This window comes from Patiria miniata, unplaced genomic scaffold (genome assembly GCF_015706575.1).
Source record: "Patiria miniata isolate m_02_andy unplaced genomic scaffold, ASM1570657v1 HiC_scaffold_5, whole genome shotgun sequence".
Lineage (NCBI taxonomy): Eukaryota > Metazoa > Echinodermata > Asteroidea > Valvatida > Asterinidae > Patiria > Patiria miniata.
The window spans coordinates 4,746,721-4,765,695 of record NW_024037072.1 but is presented as its reverse complement, the minus strand read 5'-3'; the positions used below and the strand labels follow the sequence as shown (position 1 = coordinate 4,765,695).

The 18,975-nt window shown below is 41.0% G+C and overlaps 1 protein-coding gene and 1 non-coding gene across 2 annotated transcripts; one reads left to right on the top strand and one right to left on the bottom strand.

Moving 5' to 3' along the window:
* Positions 1-3,349: 3,349 nt before the first annotated feature.
* LOC119742218 lies at positions 3,350-3,505 on the bottom strand. The gene has a single exon (XR_005272841.1). It is a non-coding gene; the product is annotated as a U1 spliceosomal RNA (small nuclear RNA).
* A 2,355-nt stretch (positions 3,506-5,860) lies between these two features.
* On the top strand, positions 5,861-14,027 carry LOC119740580. Its single transcript, XM_038215925.1, has 7 exons — positions 5,861-6,189; positions 6,901-7,276; positions 7,716-8,752; positions 9,458-9,794; positions 10,280-11,120; positions 11,475-11,947; positions 12,477-14,027. Exons 1-7 carry the CDS (start codon positions 5,861-5,863, stop codon positions 13,932-13,934), a joined length of 4,851 nt encoding a protein of 1,616 aa, XP_038071853.1. The 3' UTR covers positions 13,935-14,027.
* The last annotated feature ends 4,948 nt before the right edge of the window (positions 14,028-18,975 follow it).

The window sequence follows — 18,975 nt, the reverse complement described above, 5'->3', positions numbered from 1 at the left end:
CTGGCAAAATAAAACAGGTGCTGATTTTCTCGGAGTCCGACTTTCTGGTTCTTGCTAGAGAGCGCCCTCCTTATATGACACTACCTGACCTCTGTCAACCATTTGTCAAAAATTTGACGCATATTTTATCAATCAGAAATTACAGTTCCCACAAAATATCAATTTTTGGAAGATACGTTGGCCAAAATGTTTACTTTTCTGATTGGCCATACTCAATGAATCGGACTGACATACTTGGGTCATCAAATATAAATGGCCATAAACAAAACCCTTTGTCGAAAACAAATTGCAACTTCACAGATGTATAATGGATAGTACATGCATACCAATTACAAGATTTGCCATCAGACAGCCAACATTTTGAGGGAGAGTTTTCTGCGAGTAAAAATATATGATACTGTATTTCAAGACAAGTTAAGACAATCAAGACAAGTTATAAATTTCTCTATTTTCTGATCATCTACATGTACAGGTTTATCCAGTGTTGTGTTCTAACCGAACTTCATTTCAAAACTGTGTTATTCAGGTCCTCACTGTGATCCCAGACCATTTCAGGTCTATCTCCTGAGATGGAATGCTGACCGTGAGGCCAGTGCAGTATTCGGCAGAAAAGGGTGCAAGCACAGGACCTACTCTGGCCCACTGATCAATCGCCTGAACACCCGATGCAGAGCGCTCTTCGGTGAAGAAGAGATTGAGGAAGAAAACTTCAGGATACCAGCAGAATCGAATGATGAACTTCTTGGGCTCGAGTACCTGTTTATGCAGAGCACAGGCAGCACAGATGAGATGCACATCACCTCCTCTACAGCTCTGCGAGACGAGGGCCCCACTGAGGAAGAAGAGGTGATGACCAACGAGGAGAGTGACGAGGGTCTCGATGATGGTTACGACAGTGAGGCTGACCTTACTCAAGGTACTGCTGTCACCCCTGTCTACATTCCCTATTCCATCCTTTGTGGCAAACCAGTGCAAGGCCACGTGAAATATCGAAAGAAGTCGTAAGGACACAAAACAGTATATACCTCTGCAAGTCTCAAGAACAAGGAATTTCTTAACTTTGATCATTTTTAAACAGTTGTTGATGAGCTGTTGGGATGTTAAAGATTGACAAAAGGATAGAAAGAAGGAGATATAGGAGGAATTCGTATTACAATTGAGTGATACGCGACAGAGCGTGACATCGACAAGAAGAACTCGAGACGGGATTTTCTGTTGAGTTTGCTGCTGATCTAACTGGATACTAAAATTCTAGATGTCGCAATAAGGAAGAAGTCATATCACATTTTTGTTTAAAATTGTGCTGAGCCTTCTAAAGGTTTTCTTCTAAGTTGACGCATATTTTATCAACAGACATACAGTTCCCACAAAATATCAATTTCTGAAAGATACATTGGCCAACACTCATTGACCATACTCAATGAATCGGACTGACATACTTGGGTCATCAAATATAAAATGGCCATAAACAAAACCCTTTGTCGAAAACAAATTGCAACTGCACAGATGTACTTATAATGATTAGTACATGTATGCATACCAATTACAAGATTTGCAATATATCTTGCACATCTATTTTCATTTTGTTTGTTTCCAACAAAATTGTTGCCAAGGGATAACGTGCCTTTACACACTATGAAAAAAAACCCCATCCATCTTGAAAAATCCACCATCTTGACAATAAAACAAATGTTTTGAAGACAGAAGAGTCACAATTGTCGCTTTTAAAGTACTGGGTGACAATGTAGAGCTTACTTCATCTGAAGATGGCTTCCCAACCTACGCTGTTGTTGTTCCACTCCTTATGGAAGCACTTGATGATGGTGATGCAGATGTCTCCGACGTGCTAACGAAAAGAGTCCCTTTCGACTGCACACTTGCGCCCAAAGAAGACGATACACTGTCGCTTACTTTGTAAATGGTATACACAGTCGACAGACATATCATGGCATTTCCATACACATGTTTCAACAGGGGCTAAATTCACAGCATTTACCAAACGTTGATTTACTTACCTGCTCGCCCCATCTTCACATACGTACTTAAAATTGCACATGTAAAAGCACGAGTTTTGCATCTAATGAAACGTTCAGATGTCTTGTGTCAAATTACCTTTGAGCCATGTTTACACGTTACTTTTGTTGTATTTTTTTCCAGCCAATTTATGTCTAATTTTTGTTCCGTTTCATTTCACTGTTTGTATTTGCTCTGTTGAGGTCAAATGAATATAATAATCTTAAGTATTTGGGCTCTTGTTAGCTGTTCATTTCTATATTTTGTCATTTTAATGTTTGATACTCATTTTAATGTATATATTTTACTTGTAATTGCTTTATCTTTGGGCTCCTTCAGAATAAACTACTTTCGTTCAAGGTTTTGAAAACAAAAACCTAAGCATGACAAAGAAGGTGTCCAGTCAAAATCTGGCCCCATGAATATCTGTTGTATCCTCTGCTGGTCCTTTTTCCGGGGAATAAATCCACCTCTTTAATATTTTTCAATAACAGGAATATGTCTGTGACCGTTCTTCTCTCTGAAGGGAAAGTAGAGAAGCAGTCAGCTCGTGACAGACATCGCCGCAGAAGAGGGAAAGCCGTCTCCGTCTGCTCAAACAAGAAATGCCATGATTGAGGCTTATATTGTCAGGTGGAAGAATACAACATGAGTCCTAATCAGTTTCATGGTTGGACATAAGGGGACCATGCACGCAAGACAGCCATTACATGTACACATAGAGTTCAATTCAAACATCACATCGAAATGCAAGTCAATGTACAAGCTGAACATCAGAAATTGGTGTTCTATCCGTAACTAAATGAAAACGAGCGGAACAGGCTCGTTTGATTTGACTGCAGACGATAAAATCGTCACTTATAGATACATGTACTGTGAACCCTCAAGATTTTAATCAATCAAGAGGTGTTGGAAAAGTAGCTACATGGAAAAGAATCGCAAAATTACAAGGACGAAAGTAGCAGAGAATAAAAGTGGAGTATTTTCTTTTTTAAACTGGTACAATGATCAGCATGAATGAAACAGGTTTTCAATGTTGCCGTACACGGCCATTAACAAGGCAAAGGAAATTGCTATTGCCCAATACTCACGAGAAATATTCCACAATTTTTAACGCAATGTCCAACAACCTGGCTTTAAACATTACAAGTTCTATTCAAAACGACATAGTCCCAGAAGATTGAAATAGTTTATTGTGCGATTCTTGTTAAGAGTAAACGCATGTAGATACGTTGACGTATTCACTAATTTTAATACTAATCAGTCTTGACTCTTGAGACATGTTTAGATCAGGTTAATTTCATTCCAGCTTCAAATTCTACTTTTTAATTATTGCACGGGGAGAGCGCGAACGCAGTCCCCACTATCAGAAATTGTACTCCCGAGTTCCCCACATTTGGGGGAATCGCAGACGTCATGTCTACAGTAGTGCAATCCTACAGTCTACAGTCTACAATTTGGCACCTCCTCATTGGACATCAGTCTACAGTCTACAATAATGACGTTTCTACAGTCTACGATAACTGCCCTTCTGATTGGCCGAGACGGTTACTGAGGTCAGAGGTCAACTCGTGCACTGATTTTTACACAGCGCTTTCGTGTGCGAGCGTCTGCTGCGTGTATGGCATGCATGCATGCCACGTACGTACGTACGTGTAGATGCAAATACGTGTACATGTACATGGCGTGTTAGGCCTGTCACGTACAGCCAAAATGTAAGGGTCAGATAAAAAAAAAAGTTGCTTTCAAGTCGGCTTCGGGAGTGTTCTTTCAGTGAAAAATGAACCGCAAATAGGTGAGTAAAGTTTAGTAGATACTGTTACATTTCCTTTCATTTTATTTCATTGCAAAAATTACCGATGCAACGCTAAAACTTTCAGCCAAGGTCCCAACACGCTCCGAGGATATGATTTTGCCTGCGGAAATCGAGCCACGACCGCTTTCCCCCCCCAGAAAAAAAAAGAAAAAAAAAATGAAATCGACGACTTTGGTGCCAAAATGTACCCAATTTCTCTAATAATTAATACCGAGGTTAAAAAAAGGATTTTCAATTTCTGATTGGGGCTTTTGCGGTTGGATTATTATTATTATTATCATGAGAGGCGGCGATTTCCGACAATAATTTCGGATCTTAGGACTGATGTTGGGCATGTTGGGAGAGGGGCTGACCAGGGCCCAGAAGTCCAGTCTTCTACCCTTGTGACCTCAAAAAACTTCACATTATGTGGGAACTCGAATAAAATAGCCTCTGTGGGGATCAACTAACCAAAAATTTAACCATGGTAAACTCAGCGGGATCTTCAAAGGGAACTTTTGAGGAAATTGGCCTAGAGAGCCTGTACCAAATATTAGATTTCAAACCAACCATGTTTAATACTAGGCTGAACAAAAAAATTTATACCCTAGGCATATTTAATAAAACTAGTATAAAGACTAAAAAAAATAGGGTTACTAGTCCTTCATTATCTTAACTAAAGCCAGGACTGTACTGAAAGTAATAAAAGTTAGATCAAACCATGATCAAACCAAAGTAGAAACTAAACATCAAACCAGAAATTTAAATCCAACATAAAATGATTTCAAAACCCTAATGACGAACCATGGTGAGAACAAATTCAATGTAAAAGTAAACCACATGGCCCACTTTTGACACATGTAATGTCAACATATGCAAAATGAGAAAATGAAAAATAACCTCCAAAAACTTCAATGAAGTCAAGAAGTAAGGCAAAGTCTGTCAAGGCTTAAGAAACTCGATGACAACAATACTGAACAATTTTTTTTAGAACTTGAAAAGAGACTTACCCCAAAACCCCGACCTCTTCATTAAAAGGTGGATAAAATCCACCATTATCTGGAAGTAAAATGAATAGCATCTTCAGCAAAATAATTTAGGGGGAAAAAACAAAGTAAATATGCAAACAGTCTATCAAAACTTCACAACTGAAAGTTCTCAAACTTTCTCAAACTTTAACCTGAATCAAAGCCAACAGAAATCCACACATCGAAACTAAAATAAAATGATTTTCTTTTAACTAGGGGGCACTACTCCAAACAGTGTCAACAATATTTGCTTTATACAATTAATTCAGTACAAGGTGATTATAAAAGTTTGAGAAGTTCCTTTTTGGTTAATATGGTGTTTTTTTTTATAAAAATGACTTGGGCAACCTTGAACAGTCTCTTTTTATTACATTGAGAATTTAGTTTTCAATAAAACAGAAACTTCTGTAAAATGTCATTGGAGATTTTTAAGAAACTATTTGAAAAGTACAGTGAGTACTAGTACACAGATTCCATAGCTACAAATGGGGTCAAGTTCTTTGTACACACATACTGTACTGCTTAATCCCATTGGACCTCAAAAGTATGCCCATGGTTTCCTCTAGGGTGTCTGAGAAACTCTTGATTCAGGGAACAAAGAACAAAGAGACAAAAGAAGCAAACAACACAAATTGACAAAATATGATATTAATACATGTTTTTAAGATGATTCTAAACACAAAAGATGATTTTTATTCTTCAATAGGAACAGGGCCATAACAAACTTATAAAAAAGTTCCTGGGAAGGGGGGGGGGTTAACATGTTTTCTAAAAAGGGAGGGGGATATTTGCAAACTGTTCTTTAAGGGGGAGGTAAAATACAATCTGTTCTTTAAAAGCGGGGGGGGGGGGGGGGGGGGGTTGTGAAATTGCAATCTGTTCTTTAAGGGGGGGGGGGGGGGAATCAATCAAAATTCTTTTTTGGATCCTTCCTGGTAAACATGTACTTGTACAATGATGGTATTTGTTGGTAAACCACTTATAAATATTATGTTATCCAATGTCTTATTTGCAGACCAACACCATGGCATCAGGAAATCCCGACAAGCTCTTGCCCAAGTTTCGAATCAATGACTCTTCAGTCAGGCCAGATCGACAGCAGTGCGTGCTCAAGTGTACAAGAGCTGCAGTTGAGTACCAGAGAAAGAAGAGAGACCCCACCCCTAGTGCTGCTGATAGCATTCTTTGGGATGAGAGAACGGCACTAGTAGGAGCAAGGCGCCGAGCGAATGCACGAGGTGTGCCAAATCCAACCGAGCAACAATATCTTGGGCAGTTGGTCATTACCTTTGGAAAATACACCCACTGCACATTCCAGTGGCTGTTGGAGAATGATGTAGGCTATGTTAAATAGTGAGTACGCTCTTCCTTTCTTTTGCCTTGAGGTGAAAAAAATCTCATCATGTCACACATAAAGTCCCTCTCTTTTGGATGGCAGATAATTTTAGATATAAAGTTGTTCAAGATGCATTATTCTTGCTAATTTCAAGTTTCACAATTGAGAATTGATTTGTTTGTAAGTAAATATATGCAATTTGTTTGTTGAGTGATGAAATAGTCACCAAAGTTTAGTTGAGGAATGATGTCTTCACGAAAATTAAGTTATTGGCTGCCAAACAATAATTGGGTTCTTGCAGGATGGGTTCATTTGAGGGCAAAATGATACAGTTCAGGCTTTAAAGGGCAGATGTCCATAATTGGATTTAAGTTGCTTCGTTTGTAATGCACAAATTAAAAGTCCGTTTTTGAATAGCATGGCATTTGCACAGTGTGTGAAATGGTAAAAAATCAACTTTGAAGGCTTCACCCAAACTCCATATAAGAAATGATAAATATAAATAAAACGAGTACATATGGAGGAGTTCAGCTTTTTAACTGTTAAGTATTGAACACAATAAAAAAAAATGCAATTTATGAAAATGAGGAAAGAAACTTGACATTAAAGCAACTTCCATAAATTAGTTTCATTTCAGATTGATCCCTGATATTGGCATTGCATTGGCTGTGGTTTGGAATCAATTAAGGTTCATATAACTTTCATTTGTTTTTATAATTTTCTTTCAGCTTGGTGGACAAACATATTAAGGAGACACACAATCGGGCCAGAGAAGTACCGATTCGGGATGGATGGGTGAAAGATCTTCTTTGGAGATATGCCGAATCCTTCCGCCAGGTGTCAACGCATTTGGAAAAAAACATAGACGAGTGCGTGTATCCAGTGCCAGCATTTCGCAGCCGCACATTCTCTGAGATGTGGGACATGTACAATATGTACAGAACCGTCTACCAAAACGACCCACAAGCTGCCTCCCAAGACACTGTACAACTTTGTAAAAAGGCGTACTGCTCGGTGAGATACTGGCTGGAGATATCGGTGAAAGCAATTTCAAGTCAGCAACTGAAGCGGTTTCGCCAGTACATATCTGATAAGGATGCCAAGGTGAGTTTTGGTCTATATCAGGCATGGAACTTTTCCTCAGATCAGCTGAATTCCTCTTTAACTAAACCAATATATTTTAATAAACAGTGGAAACTGTCTTGGACAGATATCAATTAATTCACTCCCTTTTGTCAGAATTCCCAGTTGCATGCCTGCCCTATAAAAAAAAAAAGAATTAAGTAAGGTCATGCAACAGAAATTCAAACATTCCTCTTCCTCCTTTATTCTAGGTATTTTTAAAATGATTAAAAAAGATCCAAATACTGCCTGGAATTAACTCGGAAAAGGTGCTTAGTTTGCCCCTTCATCTGTTCAACAAGAATCACACTGTAATACTAAACATATCTTGATTGAAAATGTCAAATGTAATGGTGCTGGTGCTGACCATTTTTTTTCTGTTTTGTGTCAAAATTTAACATAAAACCTTTCCATTTTCAAGGTCACAACTGCAACTCCAAATACCAAAGATGAATGCAGTACATCATCCATCCCCTTAAAGAAGCGGAAGATGGCTTCTGAATCGGAAAGCAGCCCATCCCCAGTGGCATCCACATCCCGTGCTCCCCAGATGGCATCCAGCCCCCGCCCATCCCCAGTGGCATCCACATCTCGCGCTCTCCCGATGGCATCCAGCCCCCGCCCATCCCCAGTGGCATCCACATCTCGCGCTCTCCCGATGGCATCCAGCCCCCGCCCATCAGCAGTGGCATCCACATCTCGTGCTCCCCCGATGGCATCCAGCCCCCGCCCATCAACAGTGGCATCCACATCTCGCGCTCTCCCGATGGCATCCAGCCCCCGCCCATCAACAGTGGCATCCACATCTCGTGCTCCCCCGATGGCATCCAGCCACCGCTCATCCCCAGTAGCATCACCCGAGGTACAAGAAATTCAAGTTCAAGCATCAGAGATCTCCTATGAAGGCTGGTGCAAATCATGGGAGATTGATGGTTCGGGAGGTATCCCAGCTACTGATCGTAAGTGGCTGAAGTGTGATTCGGAGCGGGGGATGTTTGGGCCCATTCAGGTCTACAAAGATGTTAAGGGGGAGTACAGGCGACGCCACGTCCTGAAGAGCGACAGAATGTGGTTCCATCCCCCAGAATGCCCGGGACTTGCACAGGGTTCCATACCTGCACCAGAGCATTTTTTCCACGCACGGGTTTTTTTCTGGCGCCCCCTTGGTGTCTGGCAGTACAGTATCCGGTGTCCACGTCTTAACTGTCCTGGCCGCGAAGACAGCAACATCTTCCTCTATCGGTCTGGATATCACTCAAAGGTCAGGCAAATCTGCGACATTTCTGGGTGGTATTCCATGTTGACCGAAGTCCTCAGCTGTGGGCCATGCAACAAGGCAGCAAGCAAAAGTGGAGATAAAAGGGTAAAATGGGGGAGATTCTTGGCATGGGACATGGACATCATCAAGCAGTTGAGTGAAGCTCATCAGGCATTTTTTCCAGCAGTTCTAACAGCTCGGTAAGTACAGATGGTTTTCGTGCATTTTTATTGATATTTATTCAAGAACAACAAATATGATAAACCAACATTATCGTATGAAAATCGGACTCTTCTTCCTTTTTATTGGTTAAACCCTCTCACGTGACCGGTCCCTCTCCTAATTATCTGTGCATGAGCATGCGCAATACCACCAATGAGTCCGTATTTCATAAAACCTAAATTCATGCTACACCGGCAAGCTCTGTGGTCCAGTGGTAAAACATCTGCACTAGAACAGCAGGAAGCTGTGAGTTCGAGTCCCACCATAGAGATTTTCTGAGACTTGGAGGCAGTGGGGGGTGTCAACAGCGTTTATTTACCCGTGAAGGGCAAAACCTTTTATGGTCTCATAAAAAAATGTCTCGTTACGTTTCTGAAAAGCAGAGCCATGGATAGCTGGGAATTCAATTTCAATGTAATGTGACCCATATACAATTCTTCAATATTCGTAATTGTAAAGATTGTCAGGGCTCTTCTGATCTAACAACAGCAAGTATAGTGATTTGGGAATTCATTTTTGGTGTGTTTCATCCGTGTTCTCGGGAGTACAATTTCTGATTGTGGTACAATTTCTGATTGTGGGGACTGCGTTCACGCTATCCCCTTACATATCCCCGCATTGGTCACCTGTTCCGCCCACGTTTCTGTTTGATGATTATTTTTATCGCATTTATTGTTTTTCAGACGTGGTGTAGATAAAAATGTAGTTCAGCTCCTCCGAGACCGAACAGAAGGGAACACGATGTCCAAAGTTTGGAGGCAAATACAGGAGAACCACTGTGAGGACTACCTAAACAGGAAGGATATGTACACCACCCTTCTCTACACCCTGGCCAAACCTGGAGGGATAGTCTCTGCTTTGGGTCACCAGTTCAAACGACCACCCGAGAGACATGAGCTTCCTTCACCTCGCCTACTGCGACATGCATTTCTGCTCGAAGAGGCTAACCACGTGCAAGACTATCGCACTCAGGTTCTGTCCATCTTCGGCAGAGTTTTGAAGTTTGACTCTACAAAAAAGGTAGTCTATAAATTGTATTCCTGATGACAACTTTTTTCCTGCAGAAATTTATCATCTCTGATCCTGCATTCTGATCTCTTCAATTATAGGGATTTTTTTGGGAAAGGATGACCAAAGTTGTGTTGAAACACATTAAAACAAAGTTAGGTTACATGCCACTGTACCACAGTGTGGATTTACCTGTTACGTAAACGATTACGTGACATTAGAATTCACTTGACAAACACTTTGATGCAGTTTAAATGGGAATGTCAGTCATGCAACTTTTCCTCGAATCTGCTGATATCCTCATCATTTTCAGTCAGTTCTCATAAATGCCATTACAAATTGCGTAAATTCAAATTTCCTTGTTTTATCTTTTAATTCCAAGTTGCTTGCCAGGAATTTATGACAATAACAAACAATTTGGTGTGTGTTTTGTTCAGTATCTTTTTTGGGGGGGGGGGGGGCTTACGGATTTCTTTTTTATGTATGTGTATTTATAGTATGCCTGTTTTCTTCTTTTTCGTCAGATCTGCAAAAAGTTGTCTGGAGCAAGTCGTGGCACAGCTGAATGGTTCACCAGTGTTGGCAATGAAAAGAACCAGATTGTCACCTTTGTGCTGACATGCGAGGAGTCAACAGACAAGCTGACACCTATGGCAGAGGGACTCATGACCAGGTATGAGAAAGCTGGCCAACCACCTCCAGAAGTCATGTACGTTGACCGTGGTTGCTGTAGGGGTCATGGTGCAACAGCTGTGGAGACGCTCTTCCATACTTGGGTAGATTCCGGGATGGTTATCCGGCTTGATGCTTGGCACTGGATGCATCGGTTTCATTGTGCTGTTCGCACGGACAGTCACCCTAAGTATGCTCTCTTCAAGTCTGCCCTGTCAGGTGCAGTGTTTGCATACAACCGTCAAGACCTTGACCTGCTCATCCAGGCAGTTCGTGATGGCTCCCCAGCAAAGTACAGTTCCCTGTCAGATGAAGAAGTAGTGCACTTCCACATTACGCATGACGTCATGAAGCACTACGTGAGAAGGATCACTCTTGGTGTTCAAGAAGGTTTCAGGCGTGTCAGCGACACTATTGAGGCATTGAAGGGAGATGCTGGCCTGGATGAGAATGGCATCTCACTGTTCAAATCTCCTGAGGCCATAGATGAGGTGTGGGCTGCCCAGCAGAAACATCTTGAATGTTTACAAGATCCGCCTGAGATGAGTATGTACAGTGTGGCAAAACTCGCCGTCAAGAATGGTGTTCAGCTACCATACTATGCCTGTGTACGTGGTAACAACAGCCTTGAGGGATTTCACGTTCATCTGCCTAAAATGATACCAGGTATGTTGAGATAAACCGACAGACTGGCTTGTCATTTGTATATATTTGTTTGTTTATTTTCTTTGCCACCAAGTGCCACATGCTTTCAAGGGATTATCTTTCCCCCCTGTTTGGCTCCGTTTGGCTGCAGTTGTAACTTAAAAACTTGATTTATTTGGGCTCGAATTGGTTTTATTGCAACGACTGGAGTGTCAACTACCAATTCCAGAAATCGTGAACTTACTTTTGGGAAATTCATAACGTATGGCTAATCAAGACAAGTTATAAATTTCTCTAATTTCTGATCATCTACATGTACAGCTTTATCCAGTGTTGTGTTCTAACCAAACTTCATTTCAAAACTGTGTTATTCAGGTCCTCACTGTGACCCAAGACCATTTCAGGTCTATCTCCTGAGTGGCATCGCTCGATGGAATGCTGACCGTGAGGCCAGTGCAGTATTCGGCAGAAAGGGGCGCAAGCACAGGATCTACTCTGGCCCACTGATCAATCGTCTGAACACCCGATGCAGAGCGCTCTTCGGTGAAGAAGAGATTGAGGAAGAAAACTTCAGGATACCGGCAGAATCAAATGATGAACTTCTTGGGCTTGAGTACCTGTTTATGCAGAGCACAGGCAGCACAGATGAGATGCACATCACCTCCTCTACAGCTCTGCGAGACGAGGGCCCCACTGAGGAAGAAGAGGTGATGACCAACGAGGAGAGTGACGAGGGTCTCGATGATGGTTACAACAGTGAGGCTGACCTTACTCAAGGTACTGCTGTCACCCCTGTCCACATGGTAGTGACAACTAATGAGACGGCTGAAGCTCTGGATCCTGCCTGTGTGAGTTTTTGTCAGTAGTAATAATTTATGTTAAGGATTTAGGATGTTTACTTTTGTAGACTGAAAAGTATGGAACAAAAAATGGTGACTGACCGACTGGTGACTGACCTTGTTTGAGAGAATTTTGCCCTCTAATTTGAAACGTCACAATGAAATATCACACATGAAGTGTACAGTTAAATTTCAAACTGGTCAGTTAACAAATCTATTCAAAAGTGAATCAGTAGGTTGGCAGGTTTTGCGTTGCTCGGAGGTTTGCAAAGTGAATCAATTTCAAATGTGAAAATCAAACATTATTTTGCAATACAGAACACCACTTTAATGAACCCAATGAGGCTCTTAAATGGTGGTTGTTATATTGATCGTTTGCTATAGCGATTGTGCTTTATTTATAAAAATGCCCTTTTTAGACAAAATGTCATTTCAGCGCCATTCGATTGCATCAGCTAGGATTCCGGCAGTCATTACTGAGTTTTGTTGCAAGTTAATTCACTAAATTTTACTTTTTTTCACCACTCTTTCATTGCAGGAAGATGTTTGTGGCATGAATCCACTCCCGGGGTTTGCAAAAGTGGAAAAACTCAGTCAGCTACTGACAAACATCGCCACCGATGAGGGCAAGCTTGCCCTGTCTGCTGAGACAAGACGCTTGGTGATCGAGGCATGGAATCAGCTGGACGAACATGACAAGAGTCCCCAGAAGTTCCAGTCCCGCTATAAGACTCATTGGGGGAACACATTGTATGGTCGGACAAAAGGGGATCCAGAGGATGCAGCCATAACACAGCGGGTCAAATTTCGAAATCGTTACACCCCAGCACAGGTAATTGATGTAAAACGAAATAGGCTTATGTACTGCGTTGTGAAGCACATTTGGCTGCGTGCCGGTGGCGTCGCATCGCCTGAGAAGTGTAAGATCACTAAGCTGTACGAACGCATGCAGCAAAGGGTTATGGTAGAAGATCCCATCTTAAGCAAGCTGGGTATCCCCCTCCCCAAAGTTAACACAAAATGTGTCCGGGAGTTCCTTCGCCGACAAGAGGCACTTGCCAGCACAAACGCAACAAGCCATGGGAACACCATAATCCGGCGTTGGCAAAGTGTATCTGGTGCAAAACTACCCGATGCTCCAGAGATGCCCCAGAAGAGAGGTCAAACCGACTGGCCAGAGACGACATACGCAGACATACCCAGCATGGCTGGAACGAAGGTGGTGAAAGCGAGACATGATGTTGTAGAAATTTTGTCTACTCCCTTACCCTCTCTGGGCATTTCCAGCAGTCCCGTTTCTGGCGCCGCAGGGTCTCACTTCATGACTGGCTCTTTGCCGCCACAGTTTTCCTCCCATGGTCCCTCTCCTGTTGCCCCAAGAGCACTATTCACTACAACAGGCACTTCCCCTCCAAGAGTTGTCACCTCAGCTGGTCCCTCATCTGGTGCTGCAGGGTCTGACCTCTCGCTAGGTGCCAGACCATTGTCGTCGGTTTATACTGGACGCTCTCCTGGTGCCTCAAGAGCACAGTTCAATTTGGCAGGAACCTTGACTCGTCCCGCAACTTGTTCTTCGCCATTTGTCTCCTCGGCTGGTCGGCACTCTGGTGTCTTAGTGTCTGACTCCTCGACTACTTCTTCAAAGTTGTCGTTGCCATCCGTTGCTGCTGGACCTTCTTCTGGTTTGTCAACTGACCCCTCAACCAGTTCCTCCCAAGTTGTTGCCTCCGCTGATTCCTCTCCTACCTGGGCACGATCAACAACCTACTCCAGGGCTCAGAAGGAAAGGAGATCAAACAAATTGATGCCTAAAAAAACAAGAAAGGAAAGTAATCCTACTTGCATTCTTTGTGGCAAGCCAATGCAAGGCCACAAGAAATACAGAAAGAAGTCATTTTGTGAAGACACAAAGCGATCTACCTCAGCAGGATTCCAGAACAGAGAATTTATTCACTTTGAGCACTTTAAGATTGTTGTTGATGAAATGTTGGGATAAGTTCTTCGTCATGTACTTGCGAACCATTTTTTCACACATCTGACCCAAAGTGACTTGTAGTTTTCGCAAGATTACTTGGGTATATCCTTTTACAGTTGTTAACCCTAAAAGGGCCGGGGGGGGGGGGGGGGGAGTATCCCCCCCCCTCGACTTTTTCCGCGATAGCCTTTAAAAAAAGTTTTTTCGCAACCCGAGCTGTTGTGACTTTTTAGCCTCAAGCCTTGCGCATCTTTTGACACCAAAATATAAAAATTGAACCGGGGGTTGTCACGCAGTGAAAAATGTTTACCATATACGTCGTATATACAGACCAGAATTTCCATTCGTACATATGAATAATTAATTAGCCACAAATTCCAAAACAATTTGACCTGTAGTCATGAAATGTCTTGGGTATGTTCATGAAGAGTTGCTCTATGCATGTACTGAGTTTCAAAATATTTAGTCACTCGATGGCTGAGATCTTCGCAACAAGCCATGGGAACACCATAATCCGGCGTTGGCAAAGTGTATCTGATGTACAACTACCCGATGCTCCAGAGATGCCCCAGAAGAGAGGTCAAACCGACTGGCCAGAGACGACATACGCAGAGATACCCAGCATGGCTGGAACGAAGGTGTTGAAAGCGAGACATGATGTTGCAGAAATTTTGTCTACTCTCTTACCCTCTCTGGGCATTTCCAGCAGTCCCGTTTCTTGTCTCTTGTGTGCCTCGAGCCAATGCTTGCGCGCACTGAATAACAAAACAAACTACTAATTTAAATTTTCCTAAGGTGCGTCTTAAGAAAGGCCTTCTTTCGGTGATTAATTCAAAATTACAGCTTGCCAGAAAGAATAATTTCTTAGGGAGTTTCGCCCCCTTAATATCTTTCAACCAAGTATGTTTTTCAACAAAAATTACACCAGTTATTTTTCGAACGGCTGCAAATGATGGACTCTGGCTTTAAATGTTCATAACTGACCTCTTGACTGATCAGCTCTTTCATCGACTGTTTCAGATAAATCATAATCTCTTCGTTTTATCAATGTTCATATGACAGGTCCCCCCCCCCCAAAAAAAATAACAATTCCGGAACTACATAGCAAAAGGTTACATGTGCAAGTGAAGTCGGGCATGTAACCTAGTTTCAGTGTCCTTACATCATTTTGATGTAAGTCATGTCATATGCTACAGTAACAATTATTAAACAAAATATTTCCAGCACATTTCGCTTACTCAAATTAAAGAGGTTTAAACAAAACAGAAACCAAACAATCTATTCAATAACATTTTTTGTATACTGACATTTTTGTGCCTTAACAAAGAACAAAAGCTCATGATAGCACTCGCATTTGCATGTAAAAACAAGATGCCATAAGGACTCTCATAATTTTAACCCCCCTCCTCTAATACCTTTTTTTCACATGCTCTGTATTTCTTTGGAACTCCTTGCCTAGTGCATGTTTCCTTCCACTGGTAGCCTGTTTTAAGAGGAATATATCTCTAACGTGCCTGATTGTTTTTCGTCGTTTTTTCCAGATGTTATTTCCTTTGTTGTTCGTCATGGTGGCCCATTACTTGGATCGTTTTCGAAAACAAAATTAAACAAAATTTGTCTGACAAACAGGAACTCCCGGACACATTTTAAGCAAAAACAACTTCTACACCCTGGACTAAAGTACAGTAGATGCATGCGTTTACTTAATTTAATTGGTTTTTGGAGGGGTGAAACATTTATTTTTGTCTTTTTTGTCTTCTATATTAGCAGGATATGCTTCACAACACAGTACATGGGCCTATATTATTTCAAATAAAAGAACTGTGCTGGGGTAACTTCTTTTTGTTGTCTTTGAGTGTATTATATCACCTCATTTAACCTGTGGCCTTTCGGCTGAACAGAATTTGTGATCTCTGTCATGTACCGATGCGATCAAGCTACATGAGTCGTTTGTCGACCCCGGTCATATTGTTTTTGTTACAAATTTGAAAACAGCACAAGATCAGCATTAGTGCTGTGAAAACTGCATGCTGATACCATCTTTAATTCAAAAAGTATGGAAGTCAGAACATCAAGAGATGTGGTTAAATGATGTAATGAAGTGGCCCTATTTTGGCCTGTATCTACAAATGAAAAGTCCTGACAAACGACTCATGTAGCTTAATCGCATCACATATATATATTGACATGGGTCTTTACTAAAAACCTCTAATTGTTGATCATACTCAAGATGTGTGTAAAGATCATGAACAAAAAATGAACAAAAAACCTAGCACGTACACACATGCTATTGTAATTGTAAAGTTGCGAGACAATTTAGCAGATTATCCTTGAAAGTGGCAAATACTGATTGTAAAACACTCCCACATGTAGCCCATAATCTCAAAAGCTGCAGGAAAATTTTAAGTGAAGGGCTCTGTACGAAAGTTTGACTGGAGTGCCACGCAGTTGCAGCTGGCTTGTGTAAAAGTTAAGTAATTTTCAATATCCAAAAATTTGGTCAAATGCAGTTGACAGTTTCCGGTAATCAAATACTAATTATTTAAAGATAAATAGCCATTTTTGAAGGGGGGGGGGGGGGTTGGAAAAACTTGTTAGTCTTTGGGAACTTCGGGGTCCCTATTGTACTCTCCCTTCATGATTAAATTGAAGACTATTCTAGAACTTGGAGTTTTTCAATGCAGTGTTTAAAAACACACACTTATTGGTCAGAGAAGTGCTACTTGTGTACATGAAGTATGGAAGAACCATGTATCTAGATTATCTTAACGCTTGATGTTTTTATTCATATTGAAAGGAAACTATTGACAGGCTGTGAAGAAACACTTTGTTCACACATGACACTGAATAAACCGTGAAATTGTAAAGTTGCGGTGCTTTGACAATTTAGCAGATTATCCTTGAAAGTGGCAAATACTGATTGTAAAACACTCCCACATGTAGCACATAATCTCAAAAGCTGCAGGCAAATTTTAGGTGAAGGGCTCTGTACGAAAGTTTGACTGGAGTGCCACGCAGTTGCAGCTGGCTGGTGTAAAAGTTAAGTAATTTTCTATATCCAAAAATTTGGTCAAATGCAGTTGACAGTTTCCGGTAATCAAATACTAATTAGTTAAAGATAGATAGCCTTTTTAGAGGGGGGGGGGGGGGGGGTTGAAATAACTTTTTAGTCTTTGGGAACTTCGGGGTCCCTATTGTACTCTCCCTCTATGATTAAATTGAAGACTATTCCAGAACTTGGAGTTTTTCAATGCAGTGTTTAAAAACACACACTTATTGGTCAGAGAAGTGGTACTTGTGTACATGAAGTATGGTAGAACCCTGTATCTAGATTATCTTAACGCTTGATGTCTTTATTCATATTGAAAAGGAACTATTTACAGGCTGTGGAGAAACACCTATTGAAGTGTTTAGTTGTGTAACTATAAGCGTTCTTGTAACGTTAGCATGCACAGATAATCTTGTAGGAAGCAATTTAGTTCAATTTGTTTTGATTTCATTGTAATACTAATAGTGGCTCTAAAACACTGCTTTTTTAAAGTTAAGTAAACTTTGAGTAGCTTATAGCTAGAAGTGTGCACAGGGTCCAGTCACTGAATTTCTACAAAAAGAACATCATTTATAAAATTTTTATTAGTGTTGTGTACTTTGCTTTTTAACAGTGTTGTTGCACTAAACCTGTACAAGGGCGGATCCAGGGATTTTCGGGGGGGGGGGGGGGGGGGTGTGGGGGTGGGTGTCATAGGCAAAAAAAATCTGAAATGTAAACACATTTTTCTCCAGACACTTGGCCTCCGTTAAATCCAAAAAGGGGGGGGGGGGGGGGGGGGGGGGGGGGGGGGGGGGGGGGGGGGGGGGGGGGGCTGTTACCATAGGGGACTCAGTAAAAAAAAGAGACTATTTTTAACACAATATCACAGAATATTAAACTCATAACCAAGATGGCTCTGTGAGTATTTTGTACAAGGCTGACTTTATTGCTAGGAATCACTTTTCCAGTATCGGAGCAGGGGGGGGGGGGGGGGGTAAGTTTTTTCCCTTGAATTTCTATGGGAAAATGTAATTTTGGGCAAACCTGGTTGATTTTTTTTACCACAACACCCCCTCTGGATCCGCACATGCTGCATAATACAATTTCCATCTGGATACTGAATGATTTTTATATTATTTCAACTTGTTGGTCTAGAAGTAATAACAAGTATGATGTGTTGCTATTATGTTTTTACAGGACATGCAATAAATGTATATACACAAAGTTACATATTGAGTTATGACCATTTATTTCTGTTTTAGGTAATTAGTTACTTCTTCCCCAACATAATTCAGTCAGGACTCAGCCATGTAAGCTTCAATAAAATCAACAAACTAAAGCAAAAATGCATTGCATGGAATTCAGAATATTTTTTCGCAAAGATAGAAAATCCATATTTTGTTTCATTTCAGTAAACAAATCAAGTGATGCAGTTATAATTTAAATTCATTAAAACCCCTAGGGGTGTGCAAAAGTGTAATAGATCAAATATTGTTACACTAACTTGTTTGAAGTTTTGTGTTCGAAAATGCTGGAAAAACCAAGAAAAATTAAAATGTTTAAGAAGTCTGGTTCCCTGACTCCGCTCAAGATGAAATAGATCAATATTTATAGATGCCGGTTTTTCCAACGGTGGTCGGCCGACCACCGTTGGAAATTTATACACAAATACTATTTTCTCGAAAATTACTTCACATCAGGTGCCATAATTTTACAGGATGGTTTCCACCGTCATTTATCAAAAGTATTTCATAAATCTTGGTAATTTTATTTTTTGATGTTTGCAAATGTTGTATATTCCCTTTAAGAAAAAACTTTAAACAGCTTTTAACAGTAATTATGTTGCCTTATCTCCATAACAAACATTTTTCCAACAAAGCAAGGACACATGTCTTTTATGAATGTACAGGGCCCATACAGTGCTTGCATGCAGCACACAACTGTCTCCGTACAGTGCCCGTACAGGAAATGCATATTTATGAGAGAGTGTGGGTTACTTAAATATGCAATGAGATGCAAACATAATCGAGT

Coding starts and splice junctions, on each gene's coding strand:
- LOC119740580 (XM_038215925.1), top strand. CDS start 5,861: ATGGCATCAGGAAATCCCGACAAGCTCTTGCCCAAGTTTCGAATCAAT. Junction 11,121..11,474: donor TCTGCCTAAAATGATACCAG/GTATGTTGAGAT, acceptor TGTGTTATTCAG/GTCCTCACTGTGACCCAAGA. Junction 11,948..12,476: donor AAGCTCTGGATCCTGCCTGT/GTGAGTTTTTGT, acceptor CTTTCATTGCAG/GAAGATGTTTGTGGCATGAA.